The 18,210-nt window shown below is 41.0% G+C and overlaps 1 protein-coding gene across 4 annotated transcripts in view; it reads right to left on the bottom strand.

Annotated features, from left to right (window-relative positions):
- Positions 1-18,210, bottom strand: part of PDE2A (phosphodiesterase 2A) — a 678,984-nt gene that overhangs the window by 158,037 nt on the left and 502,737 nt on the right. For all 4 annotated transcript variants that reach the window (XM_063432647.1, XM_063432656.1, XM_063432664.1 and 1 more), the window contains 2 exons: positions 8,734-8,971; positions 6,595-6,647 (listed from right to left, as the gene is read on the bottom strand). In XM_063432647.1, coding sequence (XP_063288717.1) covers positions 6,595-6,647; positions 8,734-8,971 — 291 coding nt within the window. The remainder of the gene's footprint in view (positions 1-6,594; positions 6,648-8,733; positions 8,972-18,210) is intronic.

The following is an 18,210-nucleotide window of genomic DNA, read 5'->3' on the forward strand; positions in this document are numbered from 1 at the left end:
TTAACCCTTCTTGGACATTTATCCATTTTGCCGTCTTCCAGTCTTGGAATGAAATGGATTTTAGTAGTGTCAGTGTATTTATACTGGCAGACATTTTGTGTTAAGACAGAAATTAAAAGTGTATATTGCCAGTCACCCTCAGAACATTTTGTATTACAAGGCTAAGACAGACAAGATTTATCTCTCTATTACTCTATTCATTCAAGTCTGAGCTAAGAAATACGAATTATGTAAACAAGACAAGAAAACCAGACAGACACCAAATAACAGATAACACTAAGTAACTAATTTTACTTTCTAAAAAAAACAAAAATTTAACGGAACATTACTAGTTCCATTGTAAGAGAAAGGGTGAAATTAAGGTTAGGACGTGTCAAATATAATTTAACAACCGAAATTGCAGACACTCAGACTGGGTAAGAGTTAACCAAAGTCTTTGAAGATGTCAGGTTCTTTGATGAATAGTGGCCATAAAAAGATAACAAAATTACGTCAAACGCATCACCAAATCCAGTTAACCCATTATACAAAAAGGTAAATGGACCCCCTGACAAGAATTTTCGGTGATGTAATTGCACCACCTACTGACCAAAATCTAGATGATAGTCTGTAGGGAAGACACACCCACAGTTCCCTATTGGTCCTATTAACTAGTGACGTGCAGAGAGTTTTCCCCTTTAAAAAAAAATAAGGACAAAGGGAAGAGAAGAGACATTCGGACTCTTTGATACTCTCTGAAACAAACTGGGACACAACAATTACACTCTTGGATTGTACTAAAGACTCTCACTCAAACACTCTTGGACACTCTGACTCACTCAAACTCACACAACTTCAGAACTGAAAACTTTTTATATTTTCATACAATCCTCTCATCATACTTGCATTCGAAATTCCTGGGACATATCTACACGTCTGATAGAAAATCTTCAACATAACTGGTAATTATGCTGGTTTTATTTAATTAAATTAAAGTACCATATATACTCGAGTATAAGCCGACCAGAATAAAAGCTGAGGTACCTAATTTTACCACGAAAACTGGGAAAACGTTTTGACTCGAGTATAAGACTAGGGTGGGAAATACAGCAGCTACTGGTAAATTTAAAAATAAAAATAGATCCCAATAAAATTACATTAATTCAGGCATTAGTAGGTTAACTGTTTTTGAATATTTATTTACAGTATGTGTATATAATGAATGCTGTGTGTGTGTGTATAATGAATGCAGAGTGTGTGTGTTTGTGTAGTGTGTGTATACAATGAATGCAGTGTTTGTGTAGTGTGTGTATATAATGAATGCAGTGTGTGTGAATGCAGTGTGTGTGTGTTTGTGTCAATGCAGTGTGTGTATATAATGAATGCAGTGTGTGTGTATATAATGCAGAGTATGTGCTTGTGTGTATATAATGCAGAGTGTGTGTATACAATGCAGATTGTGTGTGTGTTTGTGTAGTGTGTGTAAACTGGGTGGGGGAAGGCATTTTTAATATTTTAATATTATTATTGTAATATTAAATTTTTTTACTTTTTGTTTTTTTTTGTCCCCCTTCCCTGCTTGTTACCCGGCGTGGGAGGGGGGCTATGGCATTCCCCGGTGGTCCAGTGGCATGGGCTGAGCAGTATAGGGGCGGCAGCAAGCTGTTACTTACCTTTCCTACAGCTCCCTTGTGTACATGTGCTGAAAAACTCGGCTTATACTCGAGTATATACGGTAATTAATTTTTACTAATAGCAGTTATATATATCTGGATAAATATTGGTCAGATTTCAATTATTAGAAATCATAATTAGCTAAGGAATATATGGTTATAAAAATTCCAATCCTGCAGGTGGAATAAAGATAACGATATATTAACGGGAGATTTGCCAAATGTTTGCATACCAAATTTGTATCCAGAGGAATTGACTTGTTCTGATATAAGATAGTGAATCTTATTTAGGAAAGTTAAAATTCGGCAAAAGTATTGGATGGACTGGTAAATTACCCGATATGAGAATATTGTAGTAAAATTGCAACATAATAGCATATCTTGCCTATGAGGATTGTAGCCAGCAGTGGAAGAGTTAATTCAATGAGATTTGACTGTCAGACAAAATTTGTATTGCTTTATGCTGCACTGCTGTGTGTTCTGTGAAGTTCTGTCTTCTCTGTGAATTTGGTTTCTAAGTGGAGTGTCCTATCGTAAATCTTGAACTGTTTACAACTGTGCATAGAACCGTTGCTTTTAGCCGTTTATATTGTGTTAAACCACTGCCATATTGTATACTTACGTTATACCTAAATATTCACTGATTATTGTCACACATGTTACCTATTATTATTTTTATTATTATTGTCACAATTAATTATATTTTTATAATTAATTTGTGGAATAAAAATCTTCTGGTGAAACTTCGTCTAGGATCTAAGAGAATTAAAATTGTGGGTAATTCTCAGCTTTAAATCATTAATCGGGGAACAATGCCAAGATATAAATTTTTCATATAATAAAAATTATTAAATACATTTTTGATAATTTTTATGAAAATATATTTTTTAATATTTATCACCCCATAAATATCCTTACAGTGGGATACTTATCATTTACCAACATACATAACACATTCAAGGTTACAAGTTAAATAACTAAAAAAAAAACACAAGCAGATATTTGTTGAAACATATCTCCACGTCTTTCTTGTAGTTTAGTTTTTCCCAGTAGGACAATTTAGTTTTTTTTTTTTTCAGGTAATACGTCTTCAAAGAGTTGAAGGATATCTGAGACGAGACGGTCCTGACTAGGAAATACACAGGGTGTAGCTTTTTATTAAATGGGCATTTAAAATGATGGTCTGATTGGTGCTTACAATCTGTGTTTACAGGTGATCTGGGATGTAATTAATACTGTGAATACAGTTCCCACGTCTCTTTAATGTCACAGATGTAGATAACGCGAGTCTGAACATCAAACTCCATTGCAAATCTCTTTTTTTACCGTCCTATAAATGGGTTGGGTATCCTGTGATCGGGTAAGACATTTTCCTGATTGCTTTATAACTTTTTAAGGTTATGATTTTTTTTTCTTAAAAATAATAAATACACCTTTGCCTGCCCACCCTCTCGATCCCTCACTACCTGCCTGCAGAGGTTAATTTTTATTTATTTATTATAAATAGGAAAAAACAATATGCAAAATGTAATTCTTAATAAAATACTATCAATGATGAACAGATTCATGTCTTACGGTTCACTGACTCGCCACAAGGCTGTGAACATACTTGCCATATATCCACAGGACTAAGTAAAATCAGGTATCCCAAAAATCCCTATAAAGTAGGAGATAAACACGCTGCCATGCTCCTCAGGAGAACTCCAGAGTAAATCAAAATGGAAATTAGGCACTTTCAATTGAAACGGAGGTCAGCAGAAAGACATTCTGCTACATTCAAAATCCTGATAAGGCAAAGTGTTGACTGCAATAATATGACTTAGTACATGATAGTGTCTGGAAACTGCAAGGAAATCCTGAGCTGCGCATGTCATCATATGGAAGACACTTTCTACATCTATCCTGATAGTTTTATAACATTCATACAAACACACACAAAATGTAAGTAACGCACCGCCTACCGGCTATCAAAATAATAAATTTTCTTGCCTTTTTGATTTTGAACCGTTTTTTTTTTTATTTGTGCCCAAAAATCACTCCAATCAAACTGCACAGCTTGACACTAAGGGTGTATCGATGCATTTTTATACTTTTGTATAATTGTATTACTAATTGTGTCCTTGAAGAATTCCACTTAAAGTGGAAGAAACGCGTTGGACAGCTATTTTATATGGTTTTTATCATTATTTTTGTACCAAATAAATGTTTCACAGAGCTGAATTTCCAGACTCTCTGAAATTAATTGTGGACCAGTCCTGCACCTGGAGGAACCTAAAGAAGGTGATAGCCCCCAGCCTATACCAGGGGAGGCACCCCAAGGTGCATTTTCCTCAACACACTGTGAGTGCATTTTTAAAAAGAGCAGATACATTGTATCCAACTGTATTACACTATGTTTGGATTTTTTTTTTTTTTTTTTAGATGTTTAGCTTACTCCCAAATATAGTTTTTGTTTGCATGTTAAAAGGGTGGTGATATGGGAATACCACCTGGGAAGCTACATCTCATTGGAAGTTAAGTAGCTTTTGCTGTATATTTATTTTTATTTTTTGAAGAGCTGTATATGTGATTATAGGAAGCCTGAGCTACACAAAACAAACACATTATCTATTTATTTTTTACAGGCAGTTAAAGGGACACTTCACTAATATATAAAATAAAAAAGTCACTGTTTGGTAGATTTCCCCCGATGAAAACATCCATACATTTAATTATGCATTTTTCCACTTCGGTATATCTAAAAACATTTTGCAAAAGATGCAGATCTCTTGCAAGCCCTCCCCTTCTAACCCTGCCCAGATTTCCTGTGGCTGTCCAATCATAGACTTCCCATACAGCAAGGCGGGTGCTCTGGGCAATTTCTGCCTCTTGAGTTTATCTCCACTGAGCTAAACAACCAGGAAGTAACATGACAAGCTATCTGATTGACAGCCAGGGGGTGTAACAAGGTTAATTTATACATGTGTCAATTTATTTCTCCTGTTCCTCTGGAGAATGCTGCATTATAGATTACAGGGGTAAGGGTGCAAAAGTAATGGTTTAAATCCTGTCCTATATTAAAACCAGTGTTTCCTCCCATGTCTGAAGTTAAAAGCAAAATAACAGACAACTATTTTGTTTCTTTGTTTGATTTTATTGCATAATATTGTGTTTTTCAAATTATGGGAGATGCTTAACTGTATGACATGTGTTGCTATCATTTGCTTACAGAATGTTATGATTTATGTGTATCTGAAATGTGGGTACTGTGCTGACTAGTCTAATGATGGCTGACAATTGTATGTAAAACCAACTTTAAATAAATAATTCTTTGTAAAACTTTTATCTCACATAGAAGAATTTCGTCACAGTTCAATAAAGATATAATTAATTTCCTAACAGCTGTCACCCACATTAGGGGCTTATTCACTAAACACCCATTTGTAGTGAATCATTCTGATCTGCAATATTTTCCATCTGAACTATAGTCACTGCTCGGGTAATTCAACCTGAATTTTCCAATGTGGCTTTAAATTTAGCACAAGAAGGACTTACTCATAGGCTGATAACACTGAAGCTGGGCTCCGATATTTAAACTATGCATAGATAAAATCTAAACAAATCTCAGTATTCCAAAACAAAAATATACTTTTTAAGTGGTTAATGATGTAAAAATCAGACTTTGTCCCCAAAATATTTTGCCAAACACACAGCACATTATTTAACAGAACAAACTATCCCAATTATCTTACCAGCTCTCACCATCAATACTTATTTTCTGCTTGAACCTATGGCTTATGTAATAATCTACATTATACATTACAATGATAACAAACATTAACCAATAAAATCACTCTCCTGTATGTTTAAAAAAAATACCATCAGCTTACTACAACAGCTGTCTTCAGATCAATAAAATGGAAAGCATATTGTCACCGCTCTGTGATGGTCAATTCAGCTTATATTTACACTAATCTGAATTTACCGCCTTTGAAAACCCAGTACAAACATGTGAAGACTGTGAGCTGCTATCTGATTCCTCTTAAAAGCAAATTTTCTCTTCTCCGTTACGTCCGGGTACATCACTGAGCGGCATGCATCTTAAAATCGGATCTGTCTGGAGTGAGATAAGGCTAATTCTTCATTCAGGAGATGAAAGCAGTTATTGCCCAGGTTTTTTAAAGATACATTATATCCTCACGGTGTCCTCCTGATAACTCGTGTTTGTTAGCCTTCATTTCTCTACCCTACGTTTCTTCCTACAGTGAGCACAATGCTTTACAGCAGAGAAACCAGATTGCATTTCCCTCACAGATTAATAATCTGTTCCAAACAGGAATCAAAAAACAAAGAAACTTAGTATTGCTGCACACACACACGATATGGTTTGCATCGTAGGGTAACCAAGGACAGGAACACAGAACGGAGATCCCCAGCAACAGTGGGGCCAGCACCCCCAATAGGAGTAAACTGATGCACACCCAGGGCACAGGGAACGGAATCCCCTCCCACGGGGAAAAACACACTCCAAACCCGGCACCCGCCCTAGCCGATTCCCTGGACCCTGGGTGCCACTACCACAAATATGGCGGCAACTTCCCTATAAGAGATACACAAGCCACATTAGCCAGTTATTGCTTAGGTGGAAGGGGGACTCCATCGAATGTTTTGGGCTATCACCTAAGGCACTCATAATACGGGACCTGCGAGTCCAACCTGTGAACGCCCAATACGTAATGGAGTGACCTGCGCGTCACCAATGCTTGCATTTGAGACAGCTACTCTAACTGTTATGTTTATTTAGAGGACTTGATCAACTGTTGGGACCTGCGCGTCCACACTGATGCTTTCTCTACATTGCCACAATGTTGAAAATTACTCAATAAAAATATAATTTACAAAAAAAAACAAAAAAAAGAAACACACTTTCGGGAAAGAGAGGAGGTTAGTCTAAGATACTTACATAATGAAGAACTTTAATTTGGAGAGAGGCTGCATCCAGGTCATAGAGTTCCCCTGTAACACAGCAACATAACAATCACTCATTGTACAATACACACCAGTTTACATACTGCAGACTTCCATGAAAACTAGGATTACAATGGGTTCAATGGCCTCTAGTGGTGCCTTGGCTTATCCCAGCATAGGACAAGTGATCCTGGGTTGTGAGACAATTCTCTCAAACTAGAGAACCAGAAATCATTGGGTTCTTTACAAGCGAGGACTTGGAAGAAGTTCTCCCAAGTACTCTGTATTTAGATCCTCTTCATTAGCCCGAGTGTGAGCCGTGCTTACAGACAATTTCAGATCATGAGAGATTTATACCAGACAAAATAATGGTGCTATCTGTACTGTTACCTTTCTTAAACTGTAATTTAGTAACTTTATGGCTCATTGATTGTAAGCTCACAAGGTTAGTGACAAATCACACAAACCTGACATTGATATCCGTGTAGTATTTGTCATTTATCTATCAAATGGGCATTAATTCTAGGGATGAGAATATAATTGTGTCTCTTTAAAAATCACTGGTGCTGTGCAATGTTGGGCACCTGCTCTAAGGAAGGATATTAGGACACTAGAAAAAGTGCAGAGGCGGGCTACAAAATTAATAAAAGGAATGGGACAGTTTAATTCTGAAGAAAGGTTAACACACTTCAATCTGTTTATCCCCTCACAGTGGGTATGATAGAATTTCACAAATATATTCAGGGCCAATACAAACTATTATCTGGAAATCTATTCATAAACAGGGCTATACATAAGATGCAAGGTTATGCATTTAGACTGGAAGAAAGGAGATTTACTCTAAGGTAAAGGAAGGGTTTTTTTTTACAGTAAGACCAATAAGGAAGTAGAATTATCTACATGAAGATGTAGTTTAATCAGAGTGTATATAGTTAGTTTAAAAGCAACTGTATGAATATAATAGAATACGTGGACAAAACAAACATAGGTTGGTTACACTAACTTTGTAATATGTACACATAGATTGGTAGGTTTGTTCCACTGAGTCAAGTTAAGCAGGCACAGACTTTGAAAGCTCCCTTAAAGCAATTTGTTTTGTCTTTTTATTTATTTTTAGGTGGCAATATTACTCCTGCTGTGGTAACGTTGTATATACATTTTTGTTGTGTGCTCTCACCCATAGAAAACATAATTTTCAGGATATCATTTTATTTTATTTTAATTCTTTATTTGTTCGCTGACAGATCTTGAAACGTTTTTTATAGCATTTCTGTAGGTGGCTTTCGCAGAAGCCGAATGTTCCATTTTACCGTGACATTTCTATGAATGGCTTGCGCAGAAGCCGTATGTGCAAGAGTAGATGTTCTTTATCTGTCAGTGTTTTGTTTTTTACAAAAAAAAAAAACCCAGACATATATAACATTGTATTTATATATGATGATGCATTTTAATACAAGAAGTAGACCGAGGTACCGGAAGTATCATTTTTAATTAGTGGGGTAACAGCTTCTTGATCCAATGAGGAATCTGACTGACATTCTAGAGTCAAGAAGGGATTTCTGATTTTGTTTGTTGCAACATTGGAAGTGCTTAAGGCTGTGGTTTGTGACTTCTTTTGGATCAAAAGCAAAAAAAAAGATGTGAGAAAGGCCAAACTTTTAAGTCTAGGTATCTATGCCCTGACAAAACGGGTTGGAGTTGGTTTAATTTGAAACCTTTGGAGTAATCTACGGACATTATGTTCTCAAAGTCTTGTTGGTGGCCGCTACCGAAGTGTGGTTCAGGTAATTGATCCCGTGATTTTCGACGTGATTTTGTTTAGAGATTTGATTGGCTTGTATATTTTTCATAGAACTGTAATGTGAGATGGACTGGTAGAGGAACCCGATGGGGCAAACAATATCTAGCACTTTTATAAAGATGTGTTGGAGAATAGCTGCAGATTTTTGTTAATTATGTCACGGTGAGCCACTGAGCGGAATGCATCTTTAAAAAGGATGTCGTCTCTCAGGTGAGATAAAGGAAATTCTGCCAGTGAAAACATGGGATGTAAGTTGTTTTGCACATATGTTTATGTTTTCCATAGAGGTCTGTGGTAAGTGCACACCATAACATTTAATAAATGAACACTTACCACACAGCTGTAGGATTTTGCGGTCCAGCTCATCGTACCCTTCATTTTGTAAAGTCTCTGGCTTCTGTAGGGAATTCTCTGGAGATCCAGTGGACAAACTGACTTGGGACCATAGCTGTGGCTTCTGAACACGTTGTGGCCTTGGTGCGAAGTTCTCTGAGGAGCCAGAAGGCACACTGACTTGGGTCCATGGCTGGAGCTTTTGAATAGCCAGCACGCGTTTGCAAGCCACCAAGATCTGAGAAATGAAGAGATGGGGAGAGGCTTAGTAACAGTGATAATATGTATCCACAATGTAGGAACCGAGGCTTACAGGGAGCTGTGAGAGGGTTTTAATCAACTAGTCAACCCCTGTCCGTTATTTTCACGTAATATTTACTGTAAACTCACAATTCATCCAGCTCCTAGACCTGTTTACGTACATTTATCTCCTAGATCTAGTTCATCAAGTTCCCCAAAATTACCTCACTGTCCAAAATCCCCACTGCTCACCTTGATGATAAAGGGATTTGTGAACCATCCGCTAGTCTATTGAGTTTCATCGAAACCCATTTTCAGTAACAGTACCCAACGGTTTGCTTTATTTATTTTCCATTATTTCAAACTTTCGGTTGCAAATCTGTCAGGCTCTTAAAAACATTTTTTGGAGTTTAAAGTGACACTGTCATGTTTTTCTTTCACTATTTCTTTCCTATAGTGCCAGGTATAGCTCCTGATAGTGCCCCCCTCCATTCTTTCCTATAGTGCCAGGTATAGCTCCTGATAGTGCCCCCCTCCATTCTTTCCTATAGTGTCAGGTATAGCTCCTGATAGTGCCCCCCTCCATTCTTTCCTATAGTGCCAGGTATAGCTCCTGATAGTGCCCCCTCCATTCTTTCCTATAGTGTCAGGTATAGTCCTGATAGTGCCCCCCTCCATTCTTTCCTATAGTGCCAGGTATAGCTCCTGATAGTGCCCCCCTCCATCAAGCCCCAACTTATCCCATGGTGTAGAAGGGGTGGTCCCTTAATGCTGTCTCAGGCTCCAATGGCAGTCAGCAGGGGAGAATTCATGCCCATGTCAGGCAATTGGAGTACTACCCCCATAGGAAAGCATTACACCATGCCTTCCTATAGAGTTTCGGGTGATGCTGCATGTCCTCATGTATAGCGTGAATACGCCCAGCGTTAGTTAAGCAACCAAAAGTCACCACAAGTCGATCCCAAAGTCCTTCTAGTGTCTGTCTGGTGACAGCCATTAGAGGTGGAGTTAACCCTGACAAGTAAATATTGCTGTTTATTAAAAACAGTACTAATTACCTTTTCAGGGTTATGGGACCTGGGACACTGCACCTGGACCACTTCAATGAGCTGCTGTGGTCTGGGTGCCTGTAGAGTCCCTTTAAGACCCATGTATCTTAATGATTATACTCCCCCTTGCCAAGTGCCTTAATATTTGGGCACGACATTGTGTTCTTGTCTGTCCATGATGACTGCAGTTGGCCATTCTGGGCATTAATTTGACTGATAGACTTTGGCTAAATTACCAGCTTGAATGGAACTTAGTTTAAGCTCCACTCAGTGCTAAAATGTGATAAAGGTCACTTTCCCCAAAATAAAGAGCAGCGCCTACTAATGTATAACTTGTTAGTGGTCACACAAAACACAGTCATGGAGAGATTTTCTAATCCACATCGCTCATGGTGAACACCAATTGGGGAGATAGAACACAACAATGGAACAGAAGGTGGTTAATAAGATTGAAATAACCTGTAAATGGAGCTGTTAGTTCTGGAATCAATTGGTACCTTCGGAACATTTCAAGACATCAATTCTCCAGATTCCAAAACAAGAAAACAATTCCGGGAAATTTTAAACCAGATTTAAATAAGTTGTGTTTTCAGTTGTAAAGAGACTTTGGACGGAATGATGGAAGTGTTAACCCACTGAGGGCTTCGAAGTCTAAATCGCTTAGAAGCAGTTGTAGAAAGATGTACTTTTCATTAAGTTAATTAAGTGAATCAGATATTCAGTCATAAAAACTATAGAAAACAAGATTATTATTATTTCTCTAGGTTCTCCTAGGTTTGTGCACCGCACGCCTTTATTTGACCTCTTATAAGATAAAGCCGGAGCTGAAAGATAAGGTTCGGCTTTCTGGGAGAGAGCGAGATAAAGGTTTCATTCCATCAGATCGAGGAATATTAACGAGTTCTTGCACACAGCCTCCTGATACCGGATTCCTCTCATTTGATTAAACTGTCAATATGATGAGAGCACGGAGAATGATTACCTTTTATCTCAGCATATGCTCGTTTGAGCTCGAATTTCCTGAGGATTTTTGTTCTCTGTCGCTCTCGTTTTTATTTTGAGTTCCCAGAATTCCCATCTGTCTTGGCTGGAATGCCATGAGACTGTGTATCCAGTTCTCATTACAATAATCATTTTATTAAAAATAATAAAAAATTAAACAACTCTGCAAAATTAAACAACAACCCCCATCTTTTATTTAAACTATCACTTGTCACATTTTTGCACAATCCAATACTCAAATAAAACTTAGCTGGGGGCTGTGTTTAAAAATAAATTACAAATTCCCATCAGATGCTGGGCTGTCCTGTGATGTGAGTGAGTGTAACCCTGATAATTCTGTGCATGCGCACAATTGCTCATCTGCAATTTTACATAAATATGTTTTTTTCACCCCAGTACACCCATCATACTCACAGTACCTCTCACCCCAGTACACCCATCATACTCACAGTACTTCTCACCCCAGTACACCCATCATACTCACAGTACCTCTCACCCCAGTACACCCATCATACTCACAGTACTTCTCACCCCAGTACACCCATCATACTCACAGTACCTCTCACCCCAGTACACCCATCATACTCACAGTACTTCTCATCCAACTACACCCATCATACTCACAGTACTTCTCACCCCATTACACCCATCATACTCACAGTACTTCTCACCCCAGTACACCCATCATACTCATAGTACCTCTCACCCCAGTACACCCATCATACTCACAGTACTTCTCACCCCAGTACACCCATCATACTCACAGTACTTCTCACCCCATTACACCCATCATACTCACAGTACTTCTTACCCCAGTACACCCATCATACTCACAGTACTTCTCACCCCAGTACACCCATCATACTCACAGTACCTCTCACCCCAGTACACCCATCATACTCACAGTACTTCTCACCCCATTACACCCATCATACTCACAGTACTTCTCACCCCAGTACACCCATCATACTCACAGTACTTCTCACCCCAGTACACCCATCATACTCACAGTACTTCTCACCCCAGTACACCCATCATACTCACAGTACTTCTTACCCCAGTACACCCATCATACTCACAGTACTTCTCACCCCAGTACACCCATCATACTCACAGTACCTCTCACCCCAGTACACCCATCATACTCACAGTACTTCTCACCCCACTACACCCATCATACTCACAGTACTTCTCACCCCAGTACACCCATCATACTCACAGTACTTCTCACCCCATTACACCCATCATACTCACAGTACTTCTCACCCCAGTACACCCATCATACTCACAGTACTTCTCACCCCATTACACCCATCATACTCACAGTACTTCTTACCCCAGTACACCCATCATACTCACAGTACTTCTCACCCCAGTACACCCATCATACTCACAGTACCTCTCACCCCAGTACACCCATCATACTCACAGTACTTCTCACCCCATTACACCCATCATACTCACAGTACTTCTCACCCCAGTACACCCATCATACTCACAGTACTTCTCACCCCAGTACACCCATCATACTCACAGTACTTCTCACCCCAGTACACCCATCATACTCACAGTACTTCTTACCCCAGTACACCCATCATACTCACAGTACTTCTCACCCCAGTACACCCATCATACTCACAGTACCTCTCACCCCAGTACACCCATCATACTCACAGTACTTCTCACCCCAGTACACCCATCATACTCACAGTACTTCTCACCCCAGTACACCCATCATACTCACAGTACTTCTCACCCCATTACACCCATCATACTCACAGTACTTCTCACCCCAGTACACCCATCATACTCACAGTACTTCTCACCCCAGTACACCCATCATCCTCACAGTACTTCTCCCCCCATTACACCCATCATACTCACAGTACTTCTCACCCCATTACACCCATCATACACACAGTACTTCTTACCCCATTACACCCATCATACTCACAGTACTTCTTACCCCAGTACACCCATCATACTCACAGTACTTCTTACCCCAGTACACCCATCATACTCACAGTACTTCTCACCCCATTACACCCATCATACTCACAGTACTTCTTACCCCATTACACCCATCATACTCACAGTACTTCTTACCCCAGTACACCCATCATACTCACAGTACTTCTTACCCCAGTACACCCATCATACTCACAGTACTTCTCACCCCAGTACACCCATCATACTCACAGTACCTCTCACCCCAGTACACCCATCATACTCACAGTACCTCTCACCCCAGTGCACCCATCATAATCACAGTACCTCTCACCCCAGTACACCCATTATACTCACAGTACTTCTCCCCCCATTACACCCATCATACTCACAGTACTTCTCACCCCAGTACACCCATCATCCTCACAGTACTTCTCCCCCCATTACACCCATCATACTCACAGTACTTCTCCCCCCATTACACCCATCATACTCACAGTACTTCTCACCCCATTACACCCATCATACTCACAGTACTTCTCACCCCAGTGCACCCATCATCCTCACAGTACTTCTCAGCCCATTACACCCATCATACTCACAGTACTTCTCCCCCCAGTACACCCATCATACTCACAGTACTTTTCCCCCCATTACACCCATCATACTCACAGTACTTCTCACCCCATTACACCCATCATACTCACAGTACTTCTCACCCCAGTGCACCCATCATCCTCACAGTACTTCTCAGCCCATTACACCCATCATACTCACAGTACTTCTCACCCCATTACACCCATCATACTCACAGTACTTCTCATCCAACTACACCCATCATACTCACAGTACTTCTCACCCCAGTACACCCATCATACTCACAGTACCTCTCATCCAACTACACCCATCATACTCACAGTACCTCTCACCCCAGTACACCCATCATACTCACAGTACCTCTCACCCCAGTACACCCATCATACTCACAGTACTTCTCACCCCATTACACCCATCATACTCACAGTACCTCTCACCCCAGTACACCCATCATACTCACAGTACCTCTCACCCCATTACACCCATCATACTCACAGTACTTCTCACCCCATTACACCCATCATACTCACAGTACTTCTCACCCCAGTACACCCATCATACTCACAGTACTTCTCACCCCATTACACCCATCATACTCACAGTACCTCTCACCCCAGTACACCCATCATACTCACAGTACCTCTCACCCCAGTACACCCATCATACTCACAGTACTTCTCACCCCATTACACCCATCATACTCACAGTACTTCTCACCCCAGTACACCCATCATACTCACAGTACTTCTCATCCAACTACACCCATCATACTCACAGTACTTCTCACCCCATTACACCCATCATACTCACAGTACTTCTCATCCAACTACACCCATCATACTCACAGTACTTCTCACCCCATTACACCCATCATACTCACAGTACCTCTCACCCCAGTACACCCATTATACTCACAGTACTTCTTACCCCATTACACCCATCATACTCACAGTACTTCTCCCCCATCATACTCACAGTACCTCTCACCCCAGTACACCCATCATACTCACTGTACTTCTCACCCCATTACACCCATCATACTCACAGTACCTCTTACCCCAGTACACCCATCATACTCACAGTACTTCTTACCCCATTACACCCATCATACTCACAGTACCTCTCACCCCATTACACCCATCATACTCACTGTACTTCTCACCCCATTACACCCATCATACTCACAGTACCTCTCACCCCAGTACACCCATTATACTCACAGTACTTCTCACCCCAGTACACCCATCATACTCACTGTACTTCTCACCCCATTACACCCATCATACTCACAGTACCTCTCACCCCAGTACACCCATCATACTCACAGTACTTCTTACCCCAGTACACCCATCATACTCACTGTACTTCTCACCCCATTACACCCATCATACTCACAGTACCTCTCACCCCAGTACACCCATCATACTCACAGTACTTCTTACCCCCATTACACCCATCATCCTCACAGTACTTCTCACCCCATTACACCCATCATCCTCACAGTACTTCTCCCCCCATTACACCCATCATCCTCACAGTACTTCTCCCCCCATTACACCCATCATACTCACAGTACTTCTCACCCCATTACACCCATCATCCTCACAGTACTTCTCCCCCCATTACACCCATCATCCTCACAGTACTTCTCCCCCATTACACCCATCATACTCACAGTACTTCTCCCCCCATTACACCCATCATCCTCACAGTACTTCTCCCCCCATTACACCCATCATACTCACAGTACTTCTCACCCCATTACACCCATCATACTCACAGTACTTCTCACCCCAGTGCACCCATCATACTCACAGTACTTCTCACCCCATTACACCCATCATACTCACAGTACTTCTCACCCCATTACACCCATCATACTCACAGTACTTCTCAGCCCAGTGCACCCATCATACTCACAGTACTTCTCACCCCATTACACCCATCATACTCACAGTACTTCTCACCCCAGTACACCCATCATACTCACAGTACTTCTCACCCCATTACACCAATCATACTCACTGTACTTCTCACCCCATTACACCCATCATACTCACAGTACCTCTCACCCCAGTACACCCATCATACTCACAGTACTTCTCACCCCAGTACACCCATCATACTCACAGTACTTCTCACCCCAGTATACCCATCATACTCACAGTACTTCTCACCCCAGTACACCCATCATACTCACAGTACTTCTCACCCCAGTACACCCATTATACTCACAGTACTTCTCACCCCATTACACCCATCATACTCACAGTACTTCTCACCCCAGTACACCCATCATACTCACAGTACTTCTCACCCCAGTACACCCATCATACTCACAGTACTTCTCACCCCAGTACACCCATTATACTCACAGTACTTCTCACCCCATTACACCCATCATACTCACAGTACTTCTCACCCCAGTACACCCATCATACTCACAGTACTTCTTGTGGCGGAACCAGCCTCATCACTGGGTATTGGAGAAGACTGAATGCCAGCCTCCTGCCCTGTGACTATGGCCCCATGTTGAAATGCTTTATTTTCCCCTGCAAAGACCCAAAAGCCGGGTCATTCTGTACTTTTCCTATGTGAGCAGTGCTACCCCAGATAGCTATGCCATGGAGGCCATTCCTATAACGAAAGACTATGTGAAAGACTTTGGCTCCATGGCAATTGAACTGTATCTATGTGATCTGAGCGCCATTCAGTCATAATGTGCGCTCAGATTTAACCTATCTGGGGATATGTTAAATGTACCTGTTTTATGCAATAGCTGCACAGTTATATATTTTTATGTATTTTATTGTATTTTGCTACCATGTGGCTAATGGAGTTTTGCCTCTGTCCTTGGAGATAATTTGATTACTTCCCAATTATCTCCAGGATAGAAGACTCTGTGGAACTGGTTTTGGGCAGAAAAGCCATGCTTCATTTGGTCACAAAGGACGTTGATCTAACTTTTGACCCACCGGACCAATTTGTATGATTGTGACGTATGTTGGTATTTGGAGTATGCTGATTCTGAAAATGTAAGTTTTATGTGAATGTGATGCATAATTTTAAAGTTATGAATATTGTGTAAAACCGTGTATTTTCTCTGCCTGTGATAATTAGATTAACCATTGTGTTCAGTAATCATATCACAGGCAGAGGGGAGGATTTTGTTTGGGAGTGTCTGTGTGTATTGTACGGATTGATTGGTTGTATTTCAAAACCCTGTGGGCAGTACTATGTTTGTGGATTGTGAATAAAAGAGGCTGTATGTGCCAGTACAGTCAGTTCTGCTTGACCCTCAAAACGAAGTGTCGTCTCATCATTGGGGGAATTGGTTTGTATGCTGATTGCCAGGAGTGTAAGCTGATTATATGCTTTTTCTGTTCAGCGGTTTACAGCATTCATATATTTGAGAACATTTGTATGCTTCTCCGGTTCGGTGATTGTGGTGTCTGCTAGAGTGCTTGGAGCCCTCAGGAAGCGCTAGGAGCATCCTTCAACGGAGGTACCCAGTCGGGGTGCCCGTTGATCCGTTACACTTCTCACCCCATTACACCCATCATCCTCACAGTACTTCTCACCCCAGTGCACCCATCATCCTCACAGTACTTCTCACCCCATTACACCCATCATCCTCACAGTACTTCTCCCCCCATTACACCCATCATCCTCACAGTACTTCTCCCCCCATTACACCCATCATACTCACAGTACTTCTCACCCCATTACACCCATCATCCTCACAGTACTTCTCCCCCCATTACACCCATCATCCTCACAGTACTTCTCCCCCATTACACCCATCATACTCACAGTACTTCTCCCCCCATTACACCCATCATCCTCACAGTACTTCTCCCCCCATTACACCCATCATACTCACAGTACTTCTCACCCCAGTGCACCCATCATACTCACAGTACTTCTCACCCCATTACACCCATCATACTCACAGTACTTCTCACCCCATTACACCCATCATACTCACAGTACTTCTCAGCCCAGTGCACCCATCATACTCACAGTACTTCTCACCCCATTACACCCATCATACTCACAGTACTTCTCACCCCAGTACACCCATCATACTCACAGTACTTCTCACCCCATTACACCCATCATACTCACAGTACTTCTCACCCCATTACACCCATCATACTCACAGTACTTCTCCCCCCATTACACCCATCATCCTCACAGTACTTCTCCCCCATTACACCCATCATACTCACAGTACTTCTCCCCCCATTACACCCATCATCCTCACAGTACTTCTCCCCCCATTACACCCATCATACTCACAGTACTTCTCACCCCATTACACCCATCATACTCACAGTACTTCTCACCCCATTACACCCATCATACTCACAGTACTTCTCAGCCCAGTGCACCCATCATACTCACAGTACTTCTCACCCCATTACACCCATCATACTCACAGTACATCTCACCCCATTACACCCATCATACTCACAGTACTTCTCACCCCAGTACACCCATCATACTCACAGTACTTCTCACCCCATTACACCCATCATACTCACAGTACATCTCACCCCATTACACCCATCATACTCACAGTACATCTCACCCCAGTACACCCATAACCCACTCAGCAATTCTCGTTTCAATGCACCAT

The sequence above is a fragment of the Pelobates fuscus genome, chromosome 1 (genome assembly GCF_036172605.1).
Source record: "Pelobates fuscus isolate aPelFus1 chromosome 1, aPelFus1.pri, whole genome shotgun sequence".
NCBI lineage: Eukaryota > Metazoa > Chordata > Amphibia > Anura > Pelobatidae > Pelobates > Pelobates fuscus.